Source organism: Myotis brandtii, unplaced genomic scaffold, assembly GCF_000412655.1.
Source record: "Myotis brandtii unplaced genomic scaffold, ASM41265v1 scaffold29, whole genome shotgun sequence".
In the NCBI taxonomy this organism is placed as follows: domain Eukaryota; kingdom Metazoa; phylum Chordata; class Mammalia; order Chiroptera; family Vespertilionidae; genus Myotis; species Myotis brandtii.
Window position 1 is genome coordinate 528,298 of NW_005361075.1, and position 16,678 is coordinate 544,975.

The 16,678-nt window shown below is 45.4% G+C and overlaps 1 protein-coding gene and 1 long non-coding RNA gene across 2 annotated transcripts in view; one reads left to right on the forward strand and one right to left on the reverse strand.

The window, feature by feature from the left end:
- Positions 1-750: 750 nt before the first annotated feature.
- LOC102246337 lies at positions 751-1,138 on the forward strand. The gene is made up of 2 exons (XR_001362654.1): positions 751-871; positions 959-1,138. It is a non-coding gene; the product is annotated as an uncharacterized LOC102246337 (long non-coding RNA).
- Positions 1,139-15,853: 14,715 nt separating this feature from the next.
- The window catches only part of HOXC4 (homeobox C4), a 66,105-nt gene continuing 65,280 nt past the window's right edge, over positions 15,854-16,678 (reverse strand). Inside the window, exon 4 of the mRNA XM_005869268.2 lies at positions 15,854-15,909. Coding sequence (XP_005869330.1) covers positions 15,854-15,909 — 56 coding nt within the window. The remainder of the gene's footprint in view (positions 15,910-16,678) is intronic.

The window sequence follows — 16,678 nt, forward strand, 5'->3', positions numbered from 1 at the left end:
GGCTCCGGTAGGCCCAGCGAAAGTTCCCTTCCAAGGGTCTTTGGAGAGAGAGAGAGAGAGAGAGAGAGGAAAAAGAAGAAGAAGGAGAAAGGGGTGGAGGCCCGTTGAAATTCCTTGGCTCGCGATAGAACAGAGCGAATTTCCGTAACGGAAGAGAAGACACGGTCCCGGATCCTTCCATGGACGCCTCACTCTCTCCAGGTACAATTTTCTGATGATTACATGAATTTATTTACTTAGGGGAGGACAGAGTCAGAGGTGTAGAGATATGACCCTGGCCGGGAGGGAGGCACCCCACAGTTTCGGGTCTAACGAAATCCTCCCTTTAACAACAATTGTATCTACATAAAAATCAAAGAGGAAATATAAAAACACAAATTAGCCAACTTTTATAAGAGAAGAAAAGAAAATCACCATAACAAACGAGCGTGAGGACTTTTAAAAGATTTAAGTCACAAACCTTTTCAGAGGTTTGGATGCTTTTTCAACAGCCGATGACCCATCTGGTCAGAAAAGAGACGGAGAGATACACTTCCCACCGCGTCACTCCTTTGAAAGCAGTGCACACACCGATTCCACAGAGAACCGGGGCATCCTCGAATTTGAAAACCACACGGGGTGGAGGACACTACAGTAGCCAATCGGCAAAAGTAACAATAAAAGAAAATAAAACTGGTCGCACCGCTGAGCACAGGACATGGATCGAAGAGGCCCCGGGTCTGGGTTCCAGGCAGCTGCCAGGCAAGGCAGCGGCCCAGGGATGGGGTGTTAGGGCCGGCAGGCACCGCTCGCTCGGTCTCCCTCCCAAGCCCAGCCTGCAGCCCGCTTCTCCCCAGCCTCCGGACCCTTCTGCTCTTGGCTGGGATGCCAGGTTGGGGCTTCTTTAGTGCGAGGATTTGGGGTCCAAGAGGGGGGTAAAGTGACTCAAGCCAGTCTCTGCTCCATTTTTCTCCCCTAGGCCTCTCCACTTGCCCGAGCTCTCGGCCACCAGGAGACGGACACAGAAGGAGCTTGTGGGCTGCCGACTCCTGCAGGGCTTCCCAGAGTCCAGCCACCTCAACCCTCCTTGGGGGGAATATCGGTGCCAGACACCTCTGTGCCCTGTCAGATGTGACTGCGCTCACGTCAGGATTATCTTACAAAGAAGAAGAAGAAAAGCCGGGTGTTTATAGCTAGTTCTACTGATCCGTTCACATCTGGAGAGTTTATTTATAACTCCCACTAGAACTCTCTCTGTTTGGAAGCACTGGTGGCTCTATTGACAGACTGATGCCTAGAAAATATTGCTCTATCTCTAACCATACCTAAATGTGCTGTGGTTGTATTTACAGATTTATGCTCGAGGAAAATATAATTATTTCCATTGTGTTTGTGCATATACAATAGTTACAGGAGCAGATTTATATATGGGAAAATATACGACTCTCTTATAGCCATCCAGCTTTATGGACATTTGATATCCTGACAGATTTATATCTCTGAGCAGCTATATAGATAAATGTATATCGTTGGAATTACATACCAGGAGATATATACTTATTGATTGTGATATAGAGTGGTTAGAGCATTCACTTAAAGCCATATATGGCTATGGAGATATTTCTATATTATTATCACTATATATAGGCATATCTATTTATAACTACATAGTTATAAAAATAGACATAAGTAATTATAGTCCTATATGTACATGCTGCTATCTCTCTTGAGAGTTATAGACACTTGCGAATATAACTCCATAGAGATATCTGTATGTATATAAGGGTGTAATTATCTCGTGATGTGTGTAAATTGGGGCTTAGGCCAGTCTATCTCTGTACAGACATATTTATATGTAGGGGCTGGGAGAGACTTATTCACGGAAGTATTTCCAGAGGGCCAACTGGAGAGCTGCATGGGCCATCTAGGAAGGCAGCTAGCAGAGTTCTGACTAATGGAGGGATGGAGTTACAAAAGGGTAAACAGAGCACAGGAAGCCTCTAGGAGAGGAGGGGAATGGAGAGTGCCTGGGGCTCAGCAGGAACCGATAGACGGCGAGGAAAGGGGAAACACCTGGTAAACACCCACTGGAGGCCGAGGCCAAAACCGGTTTTGTCAGGGGCTAGCGGCAGAAGGGAGCGGGTGCGGGTCTCATGGAAGGGGAGGCGTGAACAGTCCTACAACCCAGAGACACCCTCCACGGAGGGAGGGAGCGGCCTCCGGCCGGCTTGTAATGCACTGAAGGTCAGCAATCCCCTAGCCCCTCCCGAATTCCTTGTGCATTTTTCTTGAACCCTAATTTTAGGGTCTTAAAGAGTGGGCTTCAGAGGTGAAGAGATTTAGGAGGGAAAGGCAGGGCGCAGGGTGCACTTTCCCCACTGCTGCCCTCGGATAACACAGCCAAAACACCAAGGTAATGTTGCCAAGTAAAGCTTGCTTTCACCTGGGCCTCCTGGGCCTCTGGCGAGTGTGCGGCTGGGACTGGGAGCCTGGTGGACTGAGGGGTAAATTTTCTAGTATTGGGCATGTTCTGATGAGGGTTTCAGGAGGCCTTCCTCACAGGGGCCTAATCCTGCTCCACGGGGTCTGTTGCTCCTGAAATTGGGGTTCCCTCCCCTCTGGGTACATTGGGGCTCCTCCAGCTCCCTAACATCTCTGCCCTGGGCTTTTATGGGGAGAACTTGACTTTAAAGAGCAGGGAGCAGGGAGCTGAACGTCTAGCGCTCTCCTCTCTCACTCACATCTACACGGCTCTCTCCCCGCCAGCCCTCTTCCAGGCACCCCTGGGCTAAGGCTCCATAATCCTTCCCCGCCACCAACCATGGGAGGGGGACAACACACTCAACCCAAGTTCATTATTTTTTTTAAACCAAGGAGTCACAGGTATCTTTGTGAATGGTCTGTGTGAAAGATTTCCCTGCGCTCACGCTCGGTGGCCAGCTTCAGTCTCTCAGATGCTGGGGAAAGAATGCCAAGGGCCACCCTCCACACACCTCTGCCCACCGGATTGGCTCTCCAGGGCAGGGACTCTCTCTGGCACAGAGGAGTCGCACACTACATACTTGTTGAAGCAAACTGAGTGGCAATTAATTTAAAAAGCTTTTGGCAGAGAGAGTCTCGCCCTCCTCAGCCACAGCGGGGTAGCAGGTACCCGGGTCCCAGGGCCAGAGCCAGGCTGGGGATAACATGGCGGCGGGCTGTGGCAGGCTCTGCAGGCCTAGAGCTGGTCTGGCCTGAGTTGGCAGGTGGAGGGAGGTACCAGGAGCCAGGAAATGGGAGAGGAGGCAAGGCAAGTGCTGCCCCCCACCCCCAGTCTCCTGGCTCCCCAGACTCTCAAGTATATGAAAACTAAACCAGAGCCCAGACTTGGGCTGGGAAGAAGCCCTCTGTAGGTCTGTGGCTCCCAAAGAGGAACCACCACTTGGTCCATTAAAAAGTACACAAATAAAAATATATTAGCAGAGACAGCCAGCCTGGCTGTGGGAAAAGGCCTCTCTCTCTGCCCTGCCCTGCTCCAGGGATACTTACCAAATGGAGCAGAATTAACGTTTAAATTTTTTTAACGTTAAAAAGCTCACACATTTTCTAATCTAGTCATGCCCCTTAATTAGGTTGTTTCATAAAGTTATTTTTTATCCTCCTCATCTTTGCCCCCCCACACTTTGGTCCCAGTAGCATAGTTGCTTCCAGGAGTTTGGGGACAGGCAGTCATTGTCAGTGACGGGTGAGATTGACAGGTTCTGAGTTTCCCCATCTAGTAGGATCCCAGGTTGCAGGGAAGGGTCGGCCTTCCCCTTTCCCAACAAGGCTTTGAAAGGAGCAGACCTTCCCAAATTTTCCCCTAAGGACCCTTTGAGGCAACCTACCCTGTGCCTGGGTGAGGGACTGAGGTCCGGAGAGGGAGCTAAGTTAAATGTGGATCTCATTTCGGACCCCCAGCCTTTGAGTTTCCTCCTCAGACACCCAACTCTCTCTTCCCCTCCCCCCAACACCTAACGCCCACGGGGTGGTTGCTTTCCCTAAAGAAATGTAGGGTGGGGAACTGAGGGGCCAGCATTTACATATGTTTGCTTAAGTGGGACTTAGGCAGGTGTCATCTGGGGGAGGGAAGTGGGAGGAGGGAGGGGGTGTGGAAGGGGTGCTGTAAACCTCTGAACCTTCCAAACAACCTTCTAACCTCCTCTGGGGTTCAGGTAACAATTGTCCTTGGCCAAAGGCAGGGAATGAAGAGACACTAGCCATACATTTTGAGCCCAGAAATTTTGGGTTCCTTTACCTGGGCCGAATGACTCTTAGCTGTTTCTGGATTCCAGACCCCTTTGAGAACTGATAAAAACAATCTGCTCTCTCCCCAGCAAAATGCACACACTCAGTGTTGTTCACAGTTACTGGGCTTGCCGGGGAAGCACAGGACATCTGGGTTGAGGATTCCTAACTGTGTATTTTCCCTTTCTTTCCGTGACCCGTGCCCAGTTGTCTGATTTTGCTTTTGCCCTTCCTGAGTCCCCTTGCTTGGGAGTCAAGAAGCTCCTCTCCAGGTATAAACCCTGCCATTCTCGGCAAAGCCCTTTTCCTGCTTTGCTTTACTAGAGCAGGCACCAGGCAGAGGCCTTGCGTGCATATGCGGAGCTCCTTATGTGCTCCCCTTCTGCAGACACCGGGACTGCCTGTTAACTAAAGACTGGTCCACACTACCCAATTACTCCACTAATTCCGGGGGGTGGGGGGAGTCTGGGGGCATATTGGCAGCAGTGGAGGCCAGGCTGTAAGGGGACCAACTCCCATCTCTAGTGGAAACTTGAATGCAAGGAGCAAGTTGCAATTGCTATAATAATCATAATAATAACAATAATAATTTATTTAGCATATCATTAGATGTGTATTTACTGTCTTCCCTGGGCTTTTTTACAAGTGTCTCCTAAGGAATTCTCACAACACCCAGGGGAAACAATAATAAGCTAATTACCACCCTTCAGCTCCTTCTCCTCCCATCCACAAAGTCACCCTCGCAGAGAGGGAGCATTTACAGAGCCCCTCCCAGTACTTTCCACTTGCCTAGCACAGTCTCCCCATTCCGAATTCTCCCTCCCATTCCCAGTTTTTTTTTTTCATCATAATGATGGAAGTTTCCCCATAATTTGGAGGAGGAAAGGTTGGGAAGGGTAGTAGCTGAGGTCCAGAGAGATGTAGGTAGTAATACTGTTTCCCTGACATCACAGTAATATTTAGGATAATGTGGGGGTTGGAACCAAATTCTTACTTCTCTGCTCTTTGGGGGGCAGAAACTGCCTGAACATGGTTAAGAGGCAGACCAGGTTAGACAGAGGACTCCTGCAGCCATGATGCCAAAACATGAGTCAAGTTTAGGAGTGTGGCCAGTCCTGCAAATATAACGTCCACATTAGTGGCCTTCAGATTGTTCAGGCCAGATAGAACTCAGAGATGCCAGGCCCCACACAGCTCATTAGCCTCTTTTGGCAATGGAAAGAAAAGAATTTATATATAATATTCACACATATTTTTTTTGAGTGAATAACCATGAAAATTGTTATACTTTTAAAAATATTCATTTCTTTGTACTTTTAAATATAAATTCATATCTTCTCAGAGATTATAATTAAAACACAAACCAGACACATAGTTTTGGATGATGGATTCTGGGTGGACTCTTGGACCACCTAAAAGGCCCCCCAGAGTCCCCGTTATCTGCAGAGCATACACTTAGATACTCATTTCCTTGGCCCCAACCCAGGATGGAGAACTGTAGCTGACGTCATAACAGTCCTGGTCAAAGACAAAGCCGCTTGGCCTGTCATTGAGATCCTGGGTGTTGCTGCTCAAACTACCTAGTCCCTGAGGCCAGCACTCCACCTCTCTGCCCAAGTATGCAATTGCTCCTGGGAAGAAGCAAGTCTGAACTAGAGGGTATAAGAGCCAAGTAGAGTCAATATGAAGATGAACTGGAAAAGTTAGAATTGAATGTACTTTTTAGCTCCCTAAACCACAGGTGGCATAGTGACATTCTCAGTGGTCCCATAAGCCATTTGGTGTCTTTTCCCCTTTCCATGGTCCTCATGTCTTTCTGCTACCCATGCTTCCCACTGTATGCCTCTGGCACTTTCACATCCCCAATCCTATCAAAATTTACTCATCTTGAGTCCCAGCCCCATCTCTACTGGGCCAGAATGCCAGATTAGGACCTTCACCAATGTGTTGAAATGTACTTTTTTGGTGTGCTTTCTGTAGTGATCTTCAGAGGCCATTGCCCAGATGGAAGGAAATAGCTATCATGATGGAATTTCAGACCCATGGCAGGTGGCATGATATAAATTTGTGTGAGGTTGGCTTATACCTTTTTTTAACCATATCATGGAGATAGCCACCCATCCTGTTTGTGGGTAAGGCCATCCTTGTCCCAAACCTAAAGTTTCTAGGCTGCTTGGAAGGATCCAGAACTCTTTCTGCTTCTTTTACAACCAGATCTTGAGAGGTAGCATTAAGTTGGAAAAAGACTGGAATCCTCTGGGTAAGAAGATCATGCATGAATTCTCAGGGTCTAGCTTATGATTTGAGAACATGGTAGTCATTCATTCGATGACTTGGTTCCAATTCAAGGGTAGTGTCCTGAAGCCCCCTCAATACTCACAACTAAAATAGCTTCCATTCATAGAGGATTCCTATATGCCAGGTGCTTTCTGCTGAATTTCATGAGGAAATGTAATCTCAGAAAGGTTAAGTCACCTGCCCAAGGTCACATAGCCAGGTTTGTACCCTGGCTGGGTGTTTCCTCATCTGCTAGGTTTTAACACCTCCAAATCATGTCTCCTGGATTAGATAAACAGCAGATAATCACAGAAATGGGGGGAATTTTTTTTCTGAAATAGTTTTACATCCTCTGGTCATGTAGACAGGGCTCCACAAGGCACTTCTACCCTGGCCTCTACAGTGGCAGATCCAAGTGCATGCGCACTATCAGAATGTTCCTCTCCCTGAATTCAGTTTTACCAGCAGCACCTGTGATTTTTCAGCATGATAACTACCCACCGCTTTCCCAAGACTAGAAATATACCCTTAGCTCGGGCATCTGGTTTCTAGGAGAGTCCTTGATTCCCACTTCCCCAGGCAGAGTCTAGCTTTCTCACAGGGGCCAGCCAATGTTGAGCTGAGAGGTATCTAGAGATAAATCTTCAGAGCCCCTCATCTCCTGAGCTTCCCCTCTAAGCACTACTTTTCTGTTCTATCCTTGTTTGATAAAGTATCCCCGTGGTGCTTTTGTATTTTAAAGGATGTGATCTGGTAGGACTGAACTTAATACCATGTGCTCTGTTGGTGGAACTTAAGGCATTTCGGTGGCAAGATAATTGGGGAGTGGGAAACAGAGCCTTCTGGGGGCTTTAAATTGCATCACTGCATAAGGCTGATCCTGCATCTCATTATCCATTAACCTCAGATGAAAGCTATAAAATTGGATCCCTTTATTCTGATATTTGAAACTAAGCAGATAGTGGGCTGATTTCTCTGTTTTTACCTGGCTACTGGCATCATGCAGACACCCCTCCCACTGTTTTGCCCCATCTTGTCTTGGCCTCCCTCCCCTCAGGGCAGGGTACTTAAGGGAAACAGCTCCCCATGGTGTGTCTGCAGGAGCCCGGTGGAAAAGGTTGAGTTGTCAAATGAGGAGACACCACAGCTAACACCCCCACTCCCCACCCCCCACCAACTCTGGAATGAAGATGGAGGGTTTTCTGTGCCTGGTTTGGTTCACGGAGACACATAGTCCATCATTTGATTTGCTACAAAGAGTATTCCTTCCCTGCCCCCCAGCACCCTCTAGTTTTTGCTTAGAGTCTCAGAGCTGGAAGGATCTTAGTGATAACCTAATTGAACCACTTCATTGTGAAGGAAGGGAAACTGAGGCTCAGACAGAGACCAGAATCCAGGTGTTCTGGTCCTCAAACCGGTATTCTTCCTACCACCACACTGCATCTGGCTCTCTTTCCATTTCAGCTGACCATTATTGGAATTGCTTCCTCCAAACCCCAGAATCCAAGCTTGTTTTTCATGGCAGAGAACACAGGCACCAACCATCATAATAATGTGGGCCCTCCTGCCTGGTTGTGGCCACTTTTTTGGCACATGCCTCAACATACCCACATCATGCTCCCACTGCAGCCCATCTGTGATTTCTGTAAAATTAGAGGGTTTCTCTCTTCCCCTGCTTCTGTACCACATTACATGCCAAATCACCTCAATCCTCTCCCTAGAGCTGACCAGGCCCTGGATAGGGGCTTAAGGTCCTGGGACAGAGAGTAAAAGGGTAAGAGCACTTTTTCTTTTTCTTTTATGGCCTCTGACTTTCTACTCTCAGCCTCAGATGAGGAGAGAAAGAGGAAGCTGGCTGTCCTGAGTATGTTGTCATGCCTTCCTCAAGCTTCAAAGGTAAAAACCTTTCTTATTGTCCAAAGTTGAGGACTGAATGCAAGGGAAGGGAGTTGAGCTTAGCACCAGGATGCTGATTATATATAAGGAAGACCTTGGGGCCATGAGAGTTGTTGGACACCTGTGCACTCTGAACACACCAGGTAAGTTTTCACCCTATCCCCAGTCTGGACAGTCAAGTCAACCTCACAGGGTTCCTTCTAGTCTAAATATTCTGGTTAGAAATGTCTTTTTATCATGTTTGGTGGTCTGTCTAATCCTAGATTCCTTAGGCAGTGCCCGCTCGGTTTCCCACAGGCCTTGACTCTGAAAAACATTTTTTAATTTTATGTAGGTCCTAAATAACAACTTCCTTACCCCTAAGAAACAAAACAAAATTGAATCAATTCAGAAAAAAAATAAATACACCAGTTCACCTATCTGTGGGCTTGGTAGCATTGGACTCGGGTCCAGAGCTTTGCAGTCTGTTAGAGGCTGAAGTATGTTCCCCCCAAATTCATATGCTGAAGTTCCAACCCCCAGCACCACAGAATGTGACTGTATTGAGAGGCATGGCCTTTAAAGAGAGGTAATTAAGGTAAAATTTGGTCATATGAGTAGACCCTAATCCAATATGACTGGTGTCCTTATAAGAAGAGGAGATTGGGACACAGACGGACATAGAAGAAAGACCATGTGAAGAAGACTACAAGCCAAGAAGAGGAAAGAAATCAACCATACCAACACCTTGATCTTGGATTCCTAGCTTCCAAAACTGTGAAAAAAATAAATTTAAAGTACCTAGTCTGTACTTTGTTATGGCAGCCCCAGCAAAGTGATATGGTGTATAAGTGTGTCTTGGCCATTCACTTGCTGTGTGACCTTGGGCAAGTCATTTAAAACTCTCCAAGCTTCAGTTTCCACACGTGTTCTAAGGGCCCTTCAATACCTAACATTCTGGGTAGAAGAGAGTATGGGGGGGATAAATGGTGATGGAAGGAGACTTGACTTGGGGTAAACACACAATACAATATGCATATGATGTATTATAGAATTGTACACTTGAAACCTATATAATTTTATAACCAATGTCACCTCAATAAATTCAATAAAAAGAAAGAAAAACCTCTAACGTTCTGTGATTCCATATAAAAGGATAGTTCCAGTTACACTATACAACTTTTCCTTTCCTGCCAATGGTGTTAGTTTTAAGTGGACACATTTCTAGATACATGTACTCATACAATCACCTACACAGCTTTGAATCACCACATTATCCCTCTAAGTATACAGCCACTTACACTAGCCTTTCCTTCCTCTAAATGCCAGGGTAGATCCAACTTGCAATGCAAACACATTGGGTCCCCTGAGTCTCAGATGCTGCATTTCACAAAAAGTGGTTGAAATGAGAACATTTTCGTCAATTGGCTGGTTTTGGTGAACATAGTGCCAAATAGCCCCACTGTTTTATCTCTACTTAATTGATGGATCTTGTTTTTAAACTGTCAGATTCTGTCCATATTTTTTGACTCAGAATCACTCTGTGGCCATGCAAGGCCTAGTCAATTCCATCACCGTTATTTGAATTGATTGGTAAGTTCACTCAAAAGAATCAGCCCAGACAATTGACACAGCTTCACTCAGACCCAGAGAATATATTCTCAGGTCGTCTACAAGATGCCAAAACACCCACTTTGGTCAATCAATTTAGTGAAAAAATCAGTCTAACCTACAGCTGTAACACAGTGTAGGCGAAGCAATGTTCCCTCGTCAGCCTGAGGTGACTCGAAATCTGTACATGGCCAGTGTCCACCCCCTCCTCACTGAACTGTCTTGTTAAGATAAAGATATGTGTTTATATGGACACATACACACATACATGCCATACCACACTACTCTTAGTTTTGTCTTTTGGGGAGAGGGAAGACTTGGGGGTAGAAAACTTGTGCTGGTAGGGGCAGTGTGAAGACCTTGGGATGACTTACCTCAGGTGCACGTTTGCACGAATGTGACTCAGATTGGAGCTTTGGCCAATAATTCCTTCATTTGATGGGATGGGAGAGAAGGAGTCAACTGGAATGGGGCTTGGCCATGTTAACTGGTCATTAGTGAAAATGGCCCAATGTGTATTTGCATGTCTCTGGGCTTTCGTATTTGATTTTTTCTATATTTTTGTTCCTGGACCTGCATGTTTGTATCCCTGCATATTCACATATGTCTGAGTATTTGAGTTTGTGCCTGTTTTCCCACATGCCTGAGTTTGCTGATACTTACTTGTACATTTGCATCTGCCTCTGAGTGTGTGCATGTGTTTGTAATGACCAGTGTGTGAGCAGGTAGATTTGCCTGTGCCTCTGGGCATATCTCCTTTGAGTTTCTGTAAGAGGATGCTATTACATGTATCTGCATGTATTTGGACATCAGTAACTCCAGTGAGACTTCAGATGTCTCTCAAATACCAGGCAAGCCAAGGATGAAATCTGATGCTGGAGAATGGTTGGACAGTCCCTCTGCTTAGACCCAGCTGGCTCAAAAAGTGATTTTCTTCCAAGATGAGGTTTGTAGTGTCTCCGAAGGACCCATTCTGTCTGCTTCTACCACATCTAGACCTCCAGGATCCCTTCTCAGCCCATTTTTAATGTACCTAATGAGTAGAGAGGAAGCACTGGAAGTGAACTGGGACTTTAAGATAGAAATAAAAAAGGAAACTTCATCCTTTCCTCCCCATTCTCCTCATTTTCCCTTATTGACATTTATCAACCCGGAGCCTGAGGCACAGGGGAGTCAGCTACTCTGAATTTTTTAGATCTTTTTTACACTTTAAAAGCTAAGTAATTTTGCTACATTTTTTAAGTAGGTATGATAATCATATTGTGGTTATGTTGTAAAAAGTGTGGGTTTTTTTTCTTATAGAGATATTAATTGAACTGTTCACAGAAGAAATTATATGATGTCTAGGATTTGGTTCAAAATATATGAGGTAGGGTTGGGTTCAATTTAGATGAAACTTGATTGGCTGTGAGTCGATCACTGTTAAAGTGAGGTGATGTGTACATGAGTGTTAGATTATATTATTCTCTCTACTATTTTGTTTGACTTTTCCCTACTAGAAAAGAATCACGTTCACTCAGGCACTTCCTACTATTCCCCCACTACACTCCCCATCTGGAGATATAGCTGAGACTATAATGATTTCCCCCCATTATGGGGATGAGGAAGTGGTGTCTCTCACTGGTAGTGATCTTTTTAAGGCAACTGGGAGTGGAAAGCTCTGACTAGAATTCAGGCAGCCTGACTTCCCACCGAGGGTTCTTCCCATTGCATCGTGCATAAACATGAGCCTCATACGGCCATGAAATATAGGACTTGTGAGTAAATACCTATCTGATTAATGAAAGAACTGAGACTCCAGTTGTTCATGCATTTGCATGGGATGTGCCTAGACAAGTCTCTGGACACCCAAGGGTTCCACATTTGCATCTCAGAGACACACACACACCTCAGTTCAGCAGCTATGCTTTCCTAGGTTGTACACTGGTAGATCACTTGTTTTGAAAAGGTATGTTAGACATGATATATAGAAAAAAGGAGAAGGGGATCAGATTGTTATTTCTAAGTGCGCCTGTTCTGTATGTTCATGTGAAGAGCTGGGCTATCATACTCTTGGTGAGAACATACCAACAGGGAACCTGAAAGGAAAACATATCCCTGACAATGGATAGATCAAGCCCTGGATCACAGACACTTGGAATTTGGTAAGGAAGGAAAAACATTGGCAGGCTAGTGCCTTGTATCTCTCAACAACACTGTAACTTTATACACAGGGATACAAGGTATTTTTCTCCTCGCATATATAGGTATGTTCCAATTAAAATCCATCTATATCCTTTCATAAATAGTGTGTTCATCTTCCATATGCATGTTATGCAGCCATGTCTTTAGAGAGAGGGATTGTAGCGGGTGAGCCTAGGTCGAGGAGTCAGAGGACAGGAGGTCTAGTCTACTGTCCAACACTTGCTGAGTATGTCATCTTCAGCAAGTGACATCACTCCTCTTTGGCTCAGTTTCCCCTTCTGAAAAACAAGACTGATATTAATAGCTCAGCTGTCCATGTCAAATAATGCTAAACATATAAAAGCTGTTTTATCTATAAATCTATATTTTACTCTACACATTCATACTAAAAATAATGAATATGCACCTATAACATACATAACACATCTACCTACCTACCTACCTACCTGTCTATCTAACCTATAGATGGGGTAGAAAGACTGAGTAACTTGCATAAAATAACACAATTTAAATATAGCATAGAATAATGAAATGATGACGAGTTTGGGAGTTAAAAGCACCACTAAAGAGCTAAAAAGGTGCCCAATATAATTATTATGCAGTGATTTCTGCTGGTTATCTCAGTTGGTTAGATTAGTGGTTCTTAAAGTGTGGTCCAAGGACCCCTAGGGGTCCCAGAGCCCCTTTCAGGAGCTCTGTGAGGTCCTTTCTCTCCCAACTTCATATCTAAATGAGGCTTTGTGTTTCATATACTTCAACCAAAAACAATATATTACAACAAATTGAATGCAGAAACAGATATGAGAATCCAATCATCTTCTATTAAGCTAGACATTAAAGGGATTTGCCTAAATATAAAACAATGACATTCTTCTCACTAAATTGTTATTTTTCACAGTAAGTTAGTTATGTTGACATGTAATATATTTATTATTATTGTTATTTAGAATATTTTTAAAAGTTTCAGCTTTAATTTCTAAGAAGGTAAAATTGATAGGTACTAGCCATACAAAAAAGCTCTTTGAGATTCTAATAATTTTTAAGAGTGTGAAGGGATCCTGAGACCCAAAAGTTTGCGAGCCACTGGGTTAGAGCCTGTTGTCGATGAGGTCAAGAACCTGCCAAGGCAAAACCAAGCCAGGTAGCAAAACCCAGGTTGCTAGGCTTATTGCCCTCAATCTGGTGCTACCCTACACCCTCACTAGTGCTCCCTGCCAATCTCAGTCCCATCCTAACAGCCAGTGCCCATGGCCATCATGAACAAAGAATTGGAGTTCATGAGCACCCACTCTGGTGTCAGGTAAGTCCTATTGGAGTCCTGGCTCTACCAGTGGAGCATATCAGTAGCCTCCTGGGCCTCAATTAGCTTCCCCTTTTGTAAAAGGGGCATATTCTTTACAGTGTTATTATAGGGCTCAAGTGAGAGAATGAATTTAGCACAATGCCTGGTACCTAATAAGCACTTAAGAAAATGCCTATTGTTGTTAATAGTAATAGATAGCACTTACTGAAAGACCACTGTATGCCAAATGCTCATATAAGTGCTTTTCATACATTAATCCACTCAACCCTACAGTGTCACTGTAAGGCTGTTAACAATCCCAGGACATAGTTACTCTGTAGTTGCTGTGGCTATTGTGGTGGTTTTGGTTGTTTCCTAGGTCCTGCCCTATGAGCAGAATAGTGTAGATTGGAGGGTTAGATAAATGTTTCTGGTTTTGATTTAACTTTGACATAGAAGCAAGAATACTGTGAGGAATCTGATCTTCTAGAAGCCTCTGACTCCCACCTGCTTCTTCTTTAGCCACCCCAGATCTAAGGAAACAAATTGCAGAATCAAGAATGAGTCCTTATGCCACATGGTCTTCAGCAAAGGAGCAGGCCTTTGGGAAACAGGGGACACCAGTGAAGTGACATCAGTGATAAATCAATGAACCTACTTCATAGGTGCTCTAGTTGGAATGTTATTCTCTGTCAGTCATCAACTCTACACATACACACATTTTACCTTTAGCAAAATCACCTATTCATGCATATATGAACAGAAGAAATGAATGTGTTGAGGTCCTTGCATGTATGTGTTATTTGTGTTTTGAGGGTACACCCCTAGGTAAACATGTGTACAGAGAGAAAGGACTCTGAAATTATAGACTAGAGGGAGGGACTCTCTCCCCAGTCTTCCCTTCCATTCTGATTAATTACCAAAGATGCTATAACAAAATTATAGGCTCTGATATCCTAAATCTTTCTTAGATCAGGTTCCTCCAGAGAACATAGTGGCTGGTCTAGGTCTGTCCAGCTAGTGGGGTAGGGAAGGGGAGAATGTAGTTCAGTTACCTCTCATCACCATGGAAACTGAATGGCAGAGCCATGGGGAGTACAAATCTGGGGCTTTTGACTAACCACCAGCTTTCAAGGAGAGAAGAAGGGCCAGGATCCCAGGTAGGGCTGGAGGGAAGGGTGGGAGGAGGACTTACTTTCTCTAGCAGTTTTCAAATGTGGGCACTAGGACAAGGACCTTGGGATATTCCAGTCTTGTACTTTGGGGTATAAGATGGGTTATTGCTAAAGAAAGGCCTACCAAGAGTCTTAGGCCTGAAATTAACTGGACACAGATTCAACTGGATTGACTGAGAGAAAAAGACAGGCTATTGTCTGCCCTGATTGGGTTTATAACCCTCTCCTTCAAGCTTTGGAGACCACATATTCTTGGATATGAGTGGAGGAAGGAGGATGTGAGGGAGTCACTTTTGGTTCTTTTTTATTTTTTGGAAGATGAGAAGAAAGGCTCTCCAATGTGCACTGTCTTGGTTTATAGTAGGGAATTCTGGGAGGGACTGAGGGGTGTTTTCATTGCTCAAAAAATGTTAGAGAGGGTGATAATGACCAGCTAAAGAGGTTAGAAAAGGTCATCTCTCCTCTATGTCAGAACTGAAGATATGGTCAAAATCTGGAGCCCAAAAGAGCCCAGCAGAGAACTAGGGCAAATTATCTAAATAATTCAGCACCAATTCCTCTGACTTCAGATTCCTTGCTTTTACCTGAATTTAATGGATAATTGTCTCCAAGAGAAGACACTGGTCCCAGGCAGGCCAGGACTCAAACTGTGCAATTCCAGGACCCTCTCCAGCTGGGAGAAAAAATGAAAGTGACTAGGGGTTGGGAAGTGGTCTCAAAGTTTGGGTCCAAAGGTCTCTGGGCCCTAGGGTAACAGAACTGGCTAGAGGACAGAGGCCCTCCATTTGGGGACTTCTTTGACTGCTAGATGTGAAGGGAAGGGGGAAAGGAGGGTACTGGGGGAGGGGCAGGCAAGAACAGATGCTTCCAGATCTAAAGAAATAATTTGAGGGGAAAGCAGGAAGGATCAAACGGAGGAAGAGGAGGGGGAGGAGGGGGGAAAAGGAAAGAGAACAAAGGTATAATGGGGATTGTAGCCTCTTTGGTGGAGAAGAGATAAAGGGGAATCCGGGTGAGATAGCTAAACCAACATCTGCCCCAGGCTATAAAACCTGTTCTATTCGCTCCTGGCCCAGGGGCCACTCTGGAGCTGTCAGCTCAGCCCCTGAGGTGGCCTGGACTGGAAGCTCATCAAGGAACCTTTGAACCTCAGCTATCCCTCCCAGATTGCCGCCCCCCTTTTGGTTCCTCTTCCTCTGCTTTCTCAGTTGAAGGGGAGTTCCAGGGGCAGCACGGGCTGGAGATTGTCCCGGAGGATTGCTGCAGGATGAGAGCGCCTGAGGAGCAGGGATGTGAGGAATACGGAACACAGAAAGCAGCAGGAATGTTGCGCAGAGACCTTCGAACAGCCGAGCAAAGACAGACAGACAGAGCTGGAGGCAGTCACAGTCTAAAACAGTTCAAAATCATCAGAGAAACTTAAGTCCAAGAAGAAAGGTTTCTTGCTGGGAGGCCCACATCTCCCCACCTCACCTCGAGTCCCTCCGTCAGGTTAGGTTGAGGTGAGGGGCTGGAGGAAGGCAGCTAAAGGCATGAGCAAATGCACAAGAGGAATATTCCATACCTCCCCCATTTTTCTCCTCTCCTCAAATGGTCTGCCTTTCCCCGCTCCATCTAGGACTCAACCCCTATTCTGTAACCTTGTTTTCCAAAGTCTGTTCCAGCTGAATGGGAAGATCCACATGTACAAAGTCACAAATACTGTGCTACCGCCCAAAGGAACAGTCACAAATACGAGCCATGGGGTGAGTAGAGCTCTTCCCAACAAGAATAAACTGGTTGGGAGAAATTTTCCAAGTGACAGAATGTGTTTCCCTTTTTATAAGAGCCCTGATCCTAACCTGGCCTCCAGAGACAAAGGCCAGAAGAAAAGGGAGGCAAGCTTTCCTAAGATTTGGGGTGGAGGTGGGGGGAGGACCCATTCTTGGCCTGGAATTCCTCTGATGGAAGAGACGGTTGGTTTGATGGCCTGGGATTCTTCAGTGCTGCCAAGTCCCTGTTAGGGAATGCTTCCACTACTAACTAGATC